Source organism: Calypte anna, chromosome 6, assembly GCF_003957555.1.
Source record: "Calypte anna isolate BGI_N300 chromosome 6, bCalAnn1_v1.p, whole genome shotgun sequence".
In the NCBI taxonomy this organism is placed as follows: domain Eukaryota; kingdom Metazoa; phylum Chordata; class Aves; order Apodiformes; family Trochilidae; genus Calypte; species Calypte anna.
In genome coordinates, this window is record NC_044252.1 from 25,267,017 (window position 1) to 25,283,813 (window position 16,797).

At 43.6% G+C, this 16,797-nt stretch overlaps 1 protein-coding gene across 2 annotated transcripts in view; it reads left to right on the top strand.

The window, feature by feature from the left end:
- The window catches only part of MXI1 (MAX interactor 1, dimerization protein), a 58,170-nt gene that overhangs the window by 16,370 nt on the left and 25,003 nt on the right, over positions 1–16,797 (top strand). For both annotated transcript variants that reach the window (XM_030453672.1, XM_030453673.1), the window contains exon 3: positions 11,700–11,729. In XM_030453672.1, coding sequence (XP_030309532.1) covers positions 11,700–11,729 — 30 coding nt within the window. The remainder of the gene's footprint in view (positions 1–11,699; positions 11,730–16,797) is intronic.

Consider the following 16,797-nt stretch of genomic DNA (forward strand, 5'->3'; position numbering starts at 1 on the left):
TTTTTAGAAGGCATAATGACAGTTTTGATTATTGGAGTGGGAAAATGGATGCTGATCCATGCACAAGAGTCAAATCATCCTGTGTTAAAATTCCACACTCTGTAGGTTTGTACTGGAATACAGTTGATCAGAGCAGGTTGGGCTGTCCTCAAAGAACTGTGCAGCCTCAGCACATCCCTCTGCCCATTTGGTGTAATTTGCCCCTGTGTAATCTGCAGGCATGGGCAAGCAAGTCACAGAGATGCTGCGCTTCCTGAACCTACTGGCACTTCGTTGTGCCTTTCCTTGTGTCTTCTGATCTACATCAGAAGCTGAGTTCAGACCAGTGGTTTGGGAAAAAATGCCCTAGGTTGGTTAGGCTTTGTATACAGTGTCATCTCAGCTATGTATGGCTTTGCAGTACAGCTGGCAGGTTACCAGACAAAATGCAGAACGTGAGGGTGAACCCAGAAAATGGCATGAGAAGCATCAGTCCTGCTCCTTAATGAGGAATGAGGCCTCCAAAAGCATGAGGGCTGGTACAGCAGTTTCCATGGGAGTACCCACTGTGTTCCACTTTGTCACACTCTTTATTTTTTATCACTGCAAGTGGGATGATCCTGCAGAGCTGCAGTTCCTGCTTTCCTTTGTGTGTTAGTTATATCACCAAGCATAGGGAGATGGGTGTGCTGAGGACTCTATGAAGAAACCTGTGATTCTGCACTGAATTGATATTTTGATGCCTTCAGAAGGTGTTAGAAGTAGCTGTTCCAGTTGCATGAAGAGGCCTTTGGATAAACTAGAAGCAGGCCCAGTCACTGATGTTACCTGCAACTTGGCTGTAATTGACTGCTGCAGCATCTGTCTCACAAAATGTGGGACAGAAGAATCTGCAGGGAGATGGATTAAGAGCTGGCTACACAATAGAGCCCAAAGAGTGGTGATCAGTGGTGCAGAGTCCAGCTGGGACCTGTGACTAGTGGAGTCCCCCAGGGATCAGTGTTGGGTCCAGTCCCGTTCAGCATCTTTATCAGTGACCTTGATGATGGGACGGTCTCTTCCCAGCAAGTTTGCTGATGACACAAAGCTAGGAGGAGTAGCTGACACCCTAGAAGTCTGTGCTGCCATTCAGAGGGACCTGGACAGATTGGAGAGTTGGGCTGGGAAGAATTTAATGAATTACAACAAGAGCAAGTATTGAGTCTCACATCTGGGTAGGAACAACCCCAGGAACCATAGGCTGGGGACTGAGCTGCTGGAGAGCAGTGAAGGGGAAAGGGACCTGGGGGTGCTGGTGGATGGAAGGATGACCATGAGCCATCAATGTGCCCTTGTGACCAAGAAGGCCAATGGCATCTTGGGGTGCATTAGAAGGGGGGTGGCAAGTAGGTCGAGAGAGGTTCTCCTCCCCCTCTACTCTGCCCTGGTTGAGGCCACATCTGGAATATTGTGTACAGTTCTGGGGTTCTCGGTTCCAGAAGGATCAGGAACTGCTTGAAAGAGTCCAGTGCAGAGCCTCCAAGATGATGAAGGGAGTGGAACATCTCCCTGATGAGGAAAGGCTGAGGGAGCTGGGTCTCTTCAGCTTGCAGAAAAGGAGAATGAGGGGTGACCTCATCAATGTTTATCAATATGTAAAGGTAGAGGGCCAGGAGGATGGTGCCAGGCTTTTCTCAATTATGCCCAATGGTAGCACAAGGGGCAGTGGATATATACCAGAGCATAGGAGGTGCCATATAAACATGAGGAAATATTTTCTTCTGCGAGGGTGACAGAGCACTGGCACAGGCTGCCCAGGAAGGTTGTGGAGTCTCCTTCCCTGCAGACATTCAACTTGGACATGTTCCTGTGTGACCTGTGCACTGGCAGGGGGGATTGGACTCAATGATCTTTTGAGGTCCCTTCCAACCCCTAACTTTCTGTGTTTCTGTGAATTGTCACTCTGTGGCTGAAGGCCCAGATCTGGGGGAAGGCCTTTACAGGAGGATGCTCTTTTGCAGCAGTGGTACTGTTGTCAGGCCTCAGGCTGTTCATGGTACAGCCCTCTACCCAGGTAGAGCTGTGCTGCAGCTGCTGTGGGCTGATTTGCATCACTGGTACCACTGCAGGTCCAGTGATGAGAAACTTCAGATTTTGGTGCTTAGGGTCTTTAGAAATGTCAAGGTTGTCTGCCACAGCTCCTAGAGAGGTTTGGTGCTCTGGCATGATAGGGGGGGGATATTTGTGCCAAGTCTGTTCAATCTGGAATTCCTTCATTTTCTCTTCCCGTTTATATTGTATGGTCAATTCCCTGGTTTAAGCAGTATTCCTTGTTTGTCAGGTGCTTTAGGTTTTTTTCCCTCTCGACATGTTTGTACCCTTTTTTAATTTTCTCTGTGTAATGCCTCACCCACAGCACATGCAGGGATTTATTCCTCATGATTTTGTTCTATCTGACCTGATCTTTGCTTGACAGTGAATTGGTTGTTACCCAGAGCATTGTTTCCATCTCCTCCCCTGTTTATAGGTAAGACTGACTCTTTTCCTCCCTCAGTCCTGGTTGAGCTTTCACATCCATTTCTCTTCTGATCCAAACAGACCAGTCCATGCCTCAGTTGTTTAAGTTCCTGCTGTTGATCATCTCCTGATCTCTCCTGACAAATTCTTACCCAAATTCAAAGACTGACTGCTGTTTGTTCTCCTCTTGAGAGTGTTGGCTCCTATTCCATACCTCCTTTGAACTAACAAAGATAGGATTTGTTTTTGTTGACTATTTTGGGCTCTCTTGATCAGAGGCTGTGGGTCTCTGGGGCTGTGCACTTGGCTGGCCTTTGCTTGGATCTCTTCTCTATGAGATGCTGCCTTGTTGATCAGCTCTCAGGGAACAGGCCTGCTTTTTCCACCCTGCTGGATATATGCCCATGTCTCATTTCTGTGCATCCTACTGTATTTCCATTCTCTGATGTGAAAGTGATTTTAACTTCAGTTCTGTTTGCTTTATGAATCCAGTGTGAAGTAGCCTAGATGATTTCCACATTATCTTAATTACTTGTTTATACTTTGCATGCTTGCTCTGTGACAGGCAGGCATGTGAACTGATAGCAAGTCTTTTGCCTCAGATTTGATTAAAGTTCCTCTGCATAAATAAATTGATTATTCTCTGAATGCTTCTCATTTATCTCTTTCCATCTGTTACACCATCAAGAGTGGAAAAGTTATGGGAAGGGACAGATGATGCTGGCATTGCTGTTGAGACTTACCCCAGTTTTCATTGCCCAGATGTCTGGGCAGCTATAAAGCAATATATAGATAGGGTGAGATAACATGGCACTGGTTCTGGTTTCTTTTAACTCTTAGGCTACAAACTACAGCAGTTCATGAACTGTTTCACAAGTATCTTGGCCATCTGGGAGCAGTGGGAGGTAGCCATCTCTCTGCCTTCATGTTAGTTGCTGCTGCTTGTGAGCCAGAACTGTAAGAATAGAAGAAATCAGAGCTCCTCTGTTTTTCTCCACCTTCCGTTTTCATGGATCTCCCAGGTGCTAGATGAGTATGTTCCTGTTGGCAGAATACAGTCTCAGACATCAGGAAATCTGAGCTCCCTTCCTGATATTGTTACAGCCTGTGTAAGCCTTTGTGCCTCAGTTTCCCTAATACAGTGTGTAGTTAGCAGTGAGGTTAATGTATTTTTTTAAGCATATTTCACCTTGCTTCATCTCCAGGCCCAGTATTGCAGCAATGTAGTTGTAACATGAGTGATAACTAACAAGTCTAAATACAAGTGAAGAAAGTCTGGCCTGGCCCACAGCCATACAAATGCCATCAGTCTCTTTTCAAACAAAGTGCGTTTTAGTCAGGTGGCGTTTACTCAAAAAGCCTCATTTTTCCTCAGTGCATCTGAAAGGCAGTTTCTTGAGGTTGGAAGATGCATGTTGCAGAGAAGTATATGTTCCCTAAGCAGGCTGCTGCTCTGTAGATGACATTGCTAAGGCTATTTCTGGATATCACCATGTTCCTCAAAAAGGTAGTGTTATGTGTGGGAAGAAGCATGGTACAGGGCAAAGGGTTGGCATGCTGGGCCCTTGGATGGTTTCCTGAGTCTGCTGCTGAAAGCCTGCAAGTTCTGGGCACGTCAGATAACCTACATGGGTCCTACCATCTGTACATTATGTGGTTCCCACCATCTGTACATTGGGGTAATGCATACACTTTTCTAATCCTGTTTTCAAGACACAGAACTGGTGTTTTGGAGCTTGTGGCTGTTTGAAAGGAGATGAGACTTAGAATCCTAAGTTCTCTAGGTTGACTTGAAAATTGACTCTGTAGCTTTATTCTCTTTTTGTGAGTCACTGCAATCTTTCTGCCATGCATGTACTAGCAACTATGGTACTGGTTCTGGTGGAGCATTGGTAGACACTAAGTCCCTGATCATGCAGCGAGACTCAGGGAGCCTGCAGGAGCCTTCTTCAGCATTAGACCTTAGCCTGCTATGTGATAAACACAAATAGTCAGCAGAGAAAATTTTGTTAGCAGAGATACTAATATGCTAGCAGGGAATAGATGAAATCTACCTCATTCTACTTAAATAATTAATTTTGCTTCAAATGGTCTGTTTATGATGACCATGTAGGGAGGTTGCCCTTCCCAGGTGACACTAGGGAGACCTGAGGTGCACACCTGACACTAGTGTGAGAAAGTGTCTGCATTTTGCCTTCCTCATTCTGTGCCCTGGTGTTCATGGGGAGCTTGGAGATACCATGGTGAAGCCACCTGCCATTTCTCCTCACAGGATCCTGAAAATTCAATTCTGCCAACATATTAAAAAAAAAAAAAAAAAAAAGTCAGGACCTGTGTACAAGAACCTTGAACTGCATTGCATTGTGGACCTTAGACAGGAACCTTGGCTTGTTGAAGGCTAAGAATACGCTTTTCCCTGACCTGTGAAAATCTGCCTGTATTTGGCCAAGTTCCAGGGGAGGTAGCCTAGGGTTTCTCTACTAAAATGGCTAAGATGCCTCCCAGAATAAATGTGTATCAGCCTTTGTGTCTGATCTGTGTGCACAAGCCCGTTCTAATGTGGAAGGAAGTGGTTTCTGTAGGACTTTTGCTCACTTGTCACAGAAGCTAGAAGGCAGATGAATGGAAAAGTGAATAGCACACTGAAGAACTCAGTTCACTCCTAGACCCTGTCAACAGCTTTATGCACATTCAGCAAGTCCCTTTCAGTGCAACTTCTCATAGGAGACCCCCAGATAGTTTATTCCTCATATTGTGATTTTTTTTTTTTTTCAAGATCTGAGCCTGGGATCTGCGCTGCAGAAGTGCTGATGGTGCATAGCTGCAAAGGGCACCAGTGGGAGTTGTGCTTTGAACGTGTACAGTGGCCCAGAAAACCAGGCCCTTGGGTGTCCTCAGTGACACCCAGAAGGACAAAAAGCTGCAACTGTGATTTCCCTGCTCCTTAGCTTCCAGTTTGAAGGTGAGGATGCTTGATGATAAACAGACTTGTGAACAGCCTCGCTGCTGCTCTCGGTGAGCCTGTCAAAAGCCTGCAAGGAAACCACCAGTTCTGTATTCAGAGCAGGGCTTGGCTTGAGGCCATGCATTGAACAATGAGGAGAAAACAAAATATTGAATAGCTGCTTGTTCAGCAAAAGTGGTTCCTCTTGGCCATGCAAGGCCCTGCGTGAAGGAATTCATGAAATAGGGCAGTTTTCCCCTAGCACTTGGGGTGATGACCCTGCACATAGGGTCTCAGGTTAACTTCTGAAGTGTTGCAAGCAAAAATAATGATTATTATGAGGAGTAGGAACCAAACTGAAAGAGGCTGTATATATACTGTAGGTGGCTTTGAAGACATTTCCTTCTTGAAGGGATGTATGTACCTTTTAGAGTTGTTTCTTGACAGGGTGTTGCAGGAGGCTTTATGAGTACTATGCACAAACCCAGGGGCAGGAGATTTCTGTGGATGTGAACCACATGAAGGAGCTCTCTTCCCCTTGTCGAGCTGAAGGCTGTGGGGCCATTTTTTCTTCTCCTGATGAAAAACATGAACAAACATGTCCTTGTCTTGATGAACAAACATGAACAGATGCCACTACAGCCATGTCCCCTTTGCTGTTGGAGACAGAGAGTGTGAACTTTGGAAGAGGTCTGGCTTGAGGAATCTGATACCATGTCCATCTCAAGAGTGACTGAAAATCTACCCAGAGTTTGAGGCCATGTTAATCTGGTGCATCTCTGTTGAGGTCAGTGAGAAGGTAAAACAGCCTGTTCTATCTGCACACTTCAGCTCCTTCTGGAGAAGGATGTATTCGTGACCTCAGTGCCAGACTGTGCAGGGAGACCATGGGACAGTAACGCCTAACACAGTTTTTGTCTTTAGTGTTGGTTGGAAGGAAACATTCTGTTAGATATGCTGATACACAAGGCTGAGGAGAGACTTTTGTTAGGCTTGAGACTGGTACTTGCAGGACTGCTTTGATTTTGCTGTCTCCTGTTGAGCTCCATCCCTACTGTAGGAGTTCTTGGCAGTATTGGGTACCATAAGCTGCTGTGTACCTGAGTCTTCTGAGCAGCCCTCTGAGAGCCAGGCTCCTGTGCCTCCCAGAGTTGAGGTGGGTTCACAGCTCCCTTGGAAACTCAACCCTTGAGCATCTTCATCTGGGTGGGAAGATTTGACTCTTTTACAGCTGTCATCTGTCTTATGGTTGGGCTGAAAGCCTCACACTGTGCTGCTCATGGAGCTTCCCCAGAGGTTTCCCAGACTGTGCCCTGTAGAGAAATAAGATAAATCAGGTGCCTTGAATTGCCAGTGAGGGGTGTGAGTCCACCTGTGCCTGATTAGAACAGGCCCCTATTGGGCATGAGCAAGGCCAGGGGGCCAGTAAAGGTGGAACACACACCCACAGAGAAGACCTCAGTTCACTCTGGTGCGAGGCATGGAGAGGCCAGCAGCTCGTCGAGCCTCTGGAGTAAGAAAGGCTCTTCCCGCTACACTTCTACCCTGGAAGTGCTGTGTGGTGGCTGGAGTCCTGGAAGAGACCAGCAGCTCGTCGAGCTTCAGGAGCAAGAATGGCTCCTCCCGCTACAGTGCCCTCTGCAGTCAGTTTCATAGACTGCTCACAGCGTTGACCCACTGCTACTTGAAACTCTGGCAAAACACCGTGGTTCCTCACCCAGTACATTTTGTTTTGTGGATACAGGTGGATTTAAAATTGAAAAAAGCTGTTAATCACCCTTCCTTTTAATTTGTTTTGTCGTTTGGCTCTTCACAGCAGGAGTAATTTCTGAGGAAGAACTTGCATAAAAGAGAAAGCAGTAACATAGTTCACTGGTTCCAGAGGGGTGGGTACCATGGCTTGGGGAATGGAAAAAGGCATTTCCTGCAGGGGAATTTGGTGGCCAAATGAATGAGTATCAATAGAGCCCCAAGGTAGGGAAGATTTGGAATATGAAGAATGAGCCTACATGCAGTGTGATGATGCATAAGCAGCAGAGGGGGGGGGGGACTTGAGTGAACTTAACAGAAAGCAATTGGTCTTGTCTGTGGATGGATGTTCTTGGTGTTTTGCTAAATATGATTCAGGTAACTGTGCCTTAGTTTGCAGAAGCTGATGGAATATTTCTTTCTTCATTAATTTCTTGCTGAAGCAGAGTGGGATGAGTGAATCTGGAGGAGAAGCACTAGATCTGTGTTGGTCTGTAAGGACATGCACTAGAAGAAGTGATTTTTATTCACTCCCTTTCCTTGTTGGTATATATGGCCAGCAGCATCTCTAGAGCCACCAGTATCTCTATTGTGGTGGAGATGCAGCTCTTGGAGTCCTGGGCTCTTCTGGAGCCAAAGGCTGGTGTAAGATACAGACGAGAGGGTGACCAGATAGAAGGAGATGATGTGGTCATTGGATCTAAATGCTACCTGTGTATTCCATAGAAGAAGTGCTCTGTTTTCTCTGTAGAAGGTAGTTACCTCACTAGGAAGTCAAACCAAAATGCAGTTATGCTGCAAATACATTCGTTGGGCTGTTTATCAATATTAAATGTATAAACCAGGAAGGTCAGCTGTGTTTATTGGCATGTGGCAGCTTTGTGATTTTTATTACAGTAAAAAATCCAATGACAAATGAATTCATTGGTCTTTAGAGCTTGTTCCTTCCTGACTCAATTTTTGTTGGCTTACCTGTGCTCAGGGAAAGTGTGGCTACCTCTATCGTAGTAGGAGGGATTTTATTAAAATAAAGAAAATGGAATAAAGTAATAAATTATTTACAATGTCTCATTTACTGGGGGAATGTGGTGTAGCCCAGTGTTTCAGCAGCACTTTCTTACAGCACTGGGTAGCAAGGTTGTAGGCAGAGGCACAGCAACTGGCACAAAAAAGATTGTTGCATCTGACCTTAAATTGGAGTGACTGATGGCTGCTGCTTCCCTGTTCCTTCCTATTTTGTATGCAGCTTCAGGTATCTGGGGTAAAGCAGGATAAACTTCAGTTTCTCCTCTTCCAGCTTTTTGTTGTTTAAAATTGTGACATGAACCACTCTGCTACTTTTTGTTCCTGTTTTCTTGGCTTCTTTATGTTAAGCTTCCAAAACTCTTGATATTTTTCCCAAGCAGTTTTAAAAATATAGTTAGCAGGACCCTCCTCCTTATATAACATTCCTTCAGTTTTTAGGGGTAGCTATCTGTTTGGATATTTTAAATTTGTTGCTAAAGGACTTACTATTAGAGGAACCTGACTTTTAAATGGGAACCCTCCAGACGGTTTGTGCTTGATCTACTTTAAAATTGCAGCTGAGGTTTTGAGCAGTGCCAGTAAGCATTCATGGGCTTTAGTTTTCCTCTCTGAACTTGTCTGTACTCGCAGGGCTGTGGTCTCAGCTTTGTAGGTGAGGGGAACGTCCCTGCTTGCCCTGTCTGCCTGACAGCACAGACGTGAGCTCCTCTGGTTTGTCGTACATACACAGCACGGTGTCCTTATTTTAGTGGGTGAGTTGGTCTGTAACCGATCTCAACAGCAGCAAAGCAACACCATAGTGAACCCACCAGTTCCTTCCTGTTGTACATGCAGAGTGTTAAAAGTAACCCTGAAATGTTCCCTGAGTGCTGCATTAGTTTGCAGCTGTGCTGTTCGTCCTGTACCCATCTAAAAGCTGGTGACAGTGTACAAGGAGGGAGCTTTGGTTTCAGTCTGGTGATACTCTCTAGGTTCCAAGTTGATGATAAGACCAGCTGAGTGAAAGAGATACAGTTCCATTTGTTTCTGTACCTGCTTAAAATATTTTTTTCTGGATGTAGAATCAATAGAGGTTTCCTTTACTTTTTTTCCACTCTAGTGACAGCACTGTCCTTGTTTAACTCCAAATAAATCTTAATAATATGTGCAGCCCAAAGACAAGGGGAGGAAATTTAATCTCTAGATCAGGAACTACAGAAAATTAAATTAATTATGAGCAGGAGAGAGAGGGATTTTTTTTCTGTATCTTTTTTTTTTCTGTATCTTTTTTTTTTCAAGCAGAGGGAAACTGGCACAGAAAATAAGAGTATGCAAATCATAGTAGTGGGGTGCTGGGTTTTTTTTCCTAAATAGAAATGAAAAGAAATACTAAACTTTTCCAAATGTTCCCAGTATGACTAAGCAAAGAATGGGCAGGTAAGAGAAGTATCAGTCCTGTAGGATTAATTCAGCTTTGCTGAGATTCTTTCCTTTGCATTCAGCTTCAGTGGGAAAGTGTTCTGGGGGGGGCTGGAGTTCATTTTTTTTTCTTGCTGATGATATGGTTAAAAGTCACAGCATACATTTCCTGACTTGGTGAAAAGCTTGTGACCCCTCTCAGTTGTCTTGTTCATCAGAAGGCAGATAGGTAATAAAGAGTCTCCTGTGAGAGGAGTAGGGAGAACCTGCTGTTTTAATTTTGTTCACAGCAGTGGACCAAACCTTGTTCTTTCAGTGCTGGCCTTGATAATTGGCTCAGTATAATATAGGAATTCAAGCCATTGCATATCTCTGGCTTTATAACTGCTAATGTCATAGCCAAGAAGAGTGCAAAGTCTCCTGCAGGAACATGCAGTAAATAAGAACAATAAGCATGTTCCAAAGAACATACAGACAATGGCTTTAAAGGACCTCAGCTCAGCCCTGGTGGGTTAATTTGCATCCAAGTTGTCTTGACAAATGATTTAGACTCTGTGGAGATTGTGGGTTTGACTTGGGAGATTTCTTGGGCTAAATAATATGTCAGTATCTCTGACTTCTTGGAACCAGACTTAAGGGATCCTCTCTTTTTGGGAGGGAAGAATTTGCTTTGGAAGTTTCCTCTACTTTAGGAGTTTGGCTATAGTGTGCCTTGCCTTGAGGGTATCCCATATTCTGCTGCACAGGGTACCTTGCACAGAGGCATATGGTAAAGTTTTGTTTGGCCACCCACAACTCTCAGCCACAGCCAGCTCAGACTCATTTACCTTGTTTTTCACTGAAGTCCGTGGTTTATTCATCATCTTCAGTGAGGTTCTAACACGTGTTAAGCGCTCCTCCTCTTTTTTTTCCTGAGTAGCATTTAATTATGACAGTGTTTCCCTTGGAGCACATCCTCCATTCAGTTCCCTAATTGTAGAATTCTCTGTGGGATTCTCCAGATGGGGGATAGAGGATAATCTTCTCAGAGCTCCGGAAGAAATATGATACCAAATTACAGAAAATAGATCCTTTTTATTAAGCTTTTGGTCTCCTTTTACTCTTATTTTAAGGTGACCTTCTGTAAAAGAGAAATGTTGGATAAATGGTCCCTTTTTAAATAATCCTCAACAACCTTACCTGAGTTACTAATAGCATTGTTAGATTAGAAATCCTGGAAGGATTTAAGCTTTTTTTGCCACCCTTGCCTTCATCATGGGGACAAGAAGAATGAACTTGCCTTTTTCCCTTTTGTTTTTTAGCTGGTCTCATTTTCAAGCTGCAAGTGCTAAATCTGTGAGTGCTGGCAGAGTGCTTGGTGTGGTGGGGAGGTATAAAGACAAACCCCCCCCCCCCTCCTTTATCAACTGGTCACTGTGCCACTTTATGGGTCACTTGCTTCCCTGCAAGCTAGTGTTGTGTCAGTGCTGTTTCAATCCCTGAGGGGTTTCCAAGCATCCTTAAAATGCTGCTCAGTGCCACTGATGTTTGCAAACATGGCAGTGCTGGACATCCTGTTCTGTGCCCAAATCCTGGCTGTATCTGGAGTTGTACTAAGTTTGCTAAATCTGGCATGCGACTGCTGAGGGGCTCCAGGGCATGTCCTTACAGACCTTATTCTGCTGGAAGGTTTTATCTGTGTTTGATGTGCATAAATTAATACTCCACGAGTTCTCATGTTAGAAAATTACACCAGTATTTTTATAGGAGAAGCTAAACCGCAAAGAAACCTAACTGCAGTCCTGTGGTGAGCTGGTGGCAGAGACAGAAGTAGTCTAGAAACAGCTGACTCTGCTCCCCTGTTCTTCTTGTTGTTTCTCTTTGGGATTTCGTGTGCATTTAAGACTCTAAATGTAGCACCAGTAAGGGCCTTGTGTGTAACAGGTGAGCATCAGAGGGGGAGATCTCTTTAGCAGGGAGGCTGAGGTTGTAGCCATAATTTTTAGTGTATCTAGTTGGTTGGCTTTATGCTGTGTTACACTGCTGGGGATGTGTACAGTTTGCAGTGATTGAACTTTGGTGCTGGGAGGTCAAAGGTGACTAATCCAAATTTTTGTTTCTCTTCCAGGTCTACGCACAACGAACTAGAAAAGAACCGGTAAGTAGCTAATGAGCTGGATTCTAAGAAATGCAAGGCTGGTGAGTGCAATGTGCTTTAACCTTACACATGCAGGGTGCTGTTTGATCAGCTTAGACAGCAGTGAATGACCACACTTGCATCATGTACTTTTAGAAGTTGGGGAGGGAAAACAGAAAAAGATCTGAAAAAGAAGCCTTGTTTTTCATTGTTCTTTTTTTTCCTTTACTTTTTCTTTTTTTTTTTTTCTTTTTTTTTTTTTTTCTTTTTTTTTTTTCTTTTTTTTTTTTTTTTTCTTTTTTTTCCCTCCCCCTCTCCCTCTCTCTGTGAAAAGGCAAGAGGTGACCCAGTTTTGCCACTAATCTGTATGCAGAGTAAATACTGTTCTTCTCCTGACACAGTGAAATCTGATTGGGGCACTTTCCATACATGAGGTTGCTACGGGATCAGGTTTCTTGGTCCCTGGGTAGTACATGTTAGCATGAACCGAAGGGCAGAGGCTTGTGCTCTCCACCCTCTCGCTCCCACCCCTTCCCTGGGCTGATAATCTCTGAGGTGCAGTAGAAAATGCCATTGTCCAGAGGCTCAGAGTTCTGGCTACCAGCACTCCTGTGGAGACTCTCTTCTAACCTGTTTTAGGATTGTGCCTCTTTATCCTTGAATCTGGAGTTTTAGCAAGCCTTGCAGTTTTGTTACTTGGCTAGATCTGCTATATGACTCAACCTTTTTGTAACAGGAGTTAAAGTAAGATAAATACCATTGAGACAAGGGAGCTAGTTCACACACAGATCAGATTATCCCCCTCCATTCAGGATGCTATAGTTAAGGTTGTGTCAGGCTTTCCATCATAAACTTATCTTGGCTCTTCTGTGGGATTCTAGAGGGGCTGCAGGGGGGTGTCTGTGTTTTTTGTGGCTGTCAGAACAAAGGCAATGCTCTGTCCAGCTGCTCCCGTGAAGAAACCCCCAGGGTGGGAAAGCTGAGTCTAAATAATTTGATTGCCTCCTCTTACCTCTTAGCAGCTATTATTTAACAAGGGATGAGAAGACTGTAAGGATGGCCAAAGATACTTCAAGCTAAGTGTGTGTTTTCATTCAGATTAGAACTTCCTATGTGGCTTGAAGTCAGAGCTGAGTATCTCATGCATTGTGTTGCCCTTAGTTTCCCCATGTCTGCCTCCCGCTGGCATCAGCAGTGCTGGGGAGCAGCTTGGCCCTTGAATGGTATGGATGGTTTTTTCCAAGCTGTGCTTCTCCTTCCTGATAGCTTTGATGATCTAGAGTTGTCATGGTCGTGTTTTTCTGGGGTGATTCAGGGAGGGGTTTTATTTGGGTTATGTTGTTTCCTGCTTCTCAACCTTTCCAGTCCCAGGTTGAGCTGTGTTGTGAAGTGTTGGCTCCTGGGTTTTTCAGTGCTCTCTCAACAGTTTTATTTACCAATTAGGGAAAGAAAATGCAATGCTAGGGTCTGACCCACAACTGAGGGACTTTTTTCTCCATGACAACAGTAAACCATCACTAATTTTCAATGTGCTTATTTGCATATCTAATTGTTACTGCTAATGCTGCTTGCCCTCAGTGCAGCTTTAGGGCAGAGCTGTCCTCATCTTTCCCTGCACCAGCCTGGTGCTCTTACAGTGGCCAAGTTTGCATGGGTATGTGACCATCTTTTTTTGTCATCAGCCTTCTGAGGCAGGCAGTGAGGCTTCAAACTCTCTCTGGGTGAGATCTCAGCAGCTAGGACTATACACTTACTGTCCAGCTCAGGATTGGCAGGTATTGATGAGCTTAGGATATGCCTGATAGCAGCAATCTGTGTTAGCTGAGGATATTTCTGTCTATCTTCCCTGTCTTCAACTGAAGACACTAATGATGCCTGAGGTGGGGTTGTTATGAGGATTGACTCTCTCTTCCATCTTGGTTGTGCTCCCTAGTTCCCTGCCTGTTCCAGATTAAAGACTTCTAACCATCAGCTTTCTCAGTAAGGTCTTCCCTCTGGGGCTTCCCATTCCAAGACAGTGTATTCCAGGTCTGTGCCTCAGACTTGGTTTTACAAGCCTTTGGTTTTCATCCTTCTGGGAAAGGTGCACAATAAATCACATTGGGTGGTCTGTACAGGCAATTTACTGTATTTGGGGTTGTCTGTAGGGCCCCAGTGCTCTGGTCTGGGATTGTCTGGTACTTAATGCAGATGCTATGGCCTGATCAGCTGCATGCATCTGCAAACCTAACTAGACCCATGCTGGGTTTGCAGTGCTTATTACCAGCAATTTGGACAGTGCATTCCACACTGGAAGCATTTATTTTCAAACTCCACAGTGGTGTTTTCTCGGTGAAGGGGATTGCTTCCAGTTAGATTTTCAACATGTTTATTTGCTGTGTCGTTAAGTTTGTCAGTGTCTCCAGACTTAACTGTTGTAAAGATAAAAGCCCTGATAATAATGGCTTTGTGGCTGGCAGGTGCTCATTTTCCCTATTATTTGAGATTATTCCTTTTGAATCTGACTGTTATCTCTATTATTGACACACACTATAATTTTCAAAATTGTCCACTATTAGATCTCTGACTGTGGTTTTTCCCTTCTTATCTGAACAGCAGTCTCCTTATGTTCAGTTACATTTTCTTTTAACCCATTCAACTATTACACAGAGTTTCTTTCAAGCAGTAGCAAGAGAACAGTAGAAAACCAAAATGTTCTCCTCCTCCTTTTTGAATGTGTGTTTTAACTTGGACTCAACATTTGAGAGCTGATGATGTTTCACAGTATGAGGATTAAGAATCTTTTACCCTTTTGATGTCGTAAAGTAACTCGTATATTAAAAAAATAAAGCAATGCTTTAACTTCCACTCCTTTTCTTAGTCTTGAAATATCTCATGAACACTCTTTGATTTGGTACCAGATATTAACTGTAATATTTAAGTGAGTTTCTGCTTTGATTTGTTGTTGTTTTTTTTTTGTTTTGGTTTGGTTTTTATCTGAAAAGATTGCAGTGACATTTATATAAGGGGCTTTGATTTTTAAAAGATTAAAATTAATTTATAGCCATTATCTGTCATTAATCCTCATGTTTGAAAATGGTGTTTTTTATTTAATGGGTATGTGTTTCAGTTTATCTCTGCCCAGGATGAGTCATAGCTTGCATTTAAACAAGAAACCAGTATCCTGCTTCTCATCTGCTGCAACGTGTAACTAAAACAATACTTCTTAGGCCTCTAACTGCCTACCAAAAAACTGATTTGTAAGCAACACCCCATCATTTTCTAAAGGAAAACATGAGAAAGCAAGTGACTGAAAGATGAATTCTGATAGTGTGATGTTTTCTCAAAAAATGATAATGAATAAAGTTCAGGCTTAAGTTAAATGGTGTGTGTTACATAGACAGCAGAATTAACTGTTGTCTGTGAACGTTTTAGACACACACCAGTTATGGAAGGATGTGGTTAGTGTGGTATTAAGAGAAGGTACACAGCATTGAGATGACTTTCCCGTTGCTCTGTGAAGTGGCAGTTCTGGTTGACCAACATGGTGGTGGTGTCTGCCAGTTATGTTACATGTCCTGACAGAACAAGAAAGATGTTTGTAAAGCTATTGATCAGATTTAAAGTTTTCCTTTATATACTAGAGTGGTCTGTTTGGTGATGGTTGCACTGTAATACAGCAGAAGGAAGGAAAACAATGCTGAGTAATTGCATTAAAAATTAATTATTGGGGCAGATTTTTCTTACAGTAACAATAATTTAGTTCAAACAAAAGATAGATCCAAGAAGGTGAAAGAGACCTCGTGAGAAGCACTGAAATTAGAATTTTCTGAAGATCTCACAGAATTTTTTGCTCTGAAAAAACACCTCCTTTAAAAAGGAAAAGGAAAAAGTCTAAAGGAGACAACATACAGCTTGAAGTGGTGGAAGATCCTTTCTCTGGTATCTTTTGAGATGGTCAGAAACAAAGCAAAGATGACAAACACATAGAAATGTACTGTGTTTTATAGCCTTTCTGACTCCTACCTGGATCCCCTAAGATCTGTCTTCTGTGGTTCCCCACCCATTCTCTCTTTAATGTGAGAGGCTGTTTATTGCAGAGTGTTTCTCTGACACAGTTTCTCATGCAGAGCTGACTGTTCTGTATGCTAGGTTGCACATACGAGGTAGCAGGTGAGATAAAGGAAAAACCCTAATAAATGTTTAGGAGAAAACCATGACCTGAGTCAGCTTGCACTGAAATTTGGGGCCTTCTGAAGCCTCCCAGCAATTGCAATTTGCTTCTGTTTCTTTAGAACAGGGTCTTGAGTGTGTCCATTACCAAAATGCAAGAGAAGGAGGAGCAGGCATTTTAACATAAGGTATTTATATAGTGCAGACCTGCTGTCTAGGCTGGGAAAGATAGAGGGAAGGGAAATGAAAGTATACTGAACCCTTGCTGCTCAGGAGAGATGGATGATTGTGCTTTTGTAGTGCTATATATGCTTGCCAAGGCAATCTGATCAGTGTTTGTCTTGAACCAACTAATCAATGTGGTGTTGAGTACAGTGCTATTTAACAGGAGAGCTTGAACAAGAAACTAATCCAGTAAATTTTGTTTGTTCTCTGGAGTGGGCTTTGTTTTCATGTTAACTTTGTGTAGCAAATGTTGACAGTACATATTGTTTTCCTCATTTATAAAACTTGGAACCCGTGATGTTCCCTGCAGCAGTCAAACCATGTCCAACACAGCTAAGCATGCATCTTTCCTTGACATATCCAAAGGTCAGAACATGCACTGATCCAACTTGTGGATCCTTGTGTTCCTTGTGGGAACTGTAGCTAAGCCCTCCTGTCTTCCTGGCCAGGATGGAACAAGAGCTGGAAAGCTGTCCCTGACTGTTGCTTGGGTGACAAATGCCTCTGTTTTCAGCTGGGATCAACAATTGTCAGCAAAGATGAAACACATTCCTCTAGTTTAGGAGATCTGGATCACTTATTACACTGCTGTGCCTGGTTTTGCTTAACCTGGGGTGAGTGAATTCTGTGGTTTGTGGAGTAAGGCTGTTGGAGAGATGTTCTTTCTGGGTTCGTTTAGGCTCAGTCATGCTTGTTCAGCATCATTCTGCCT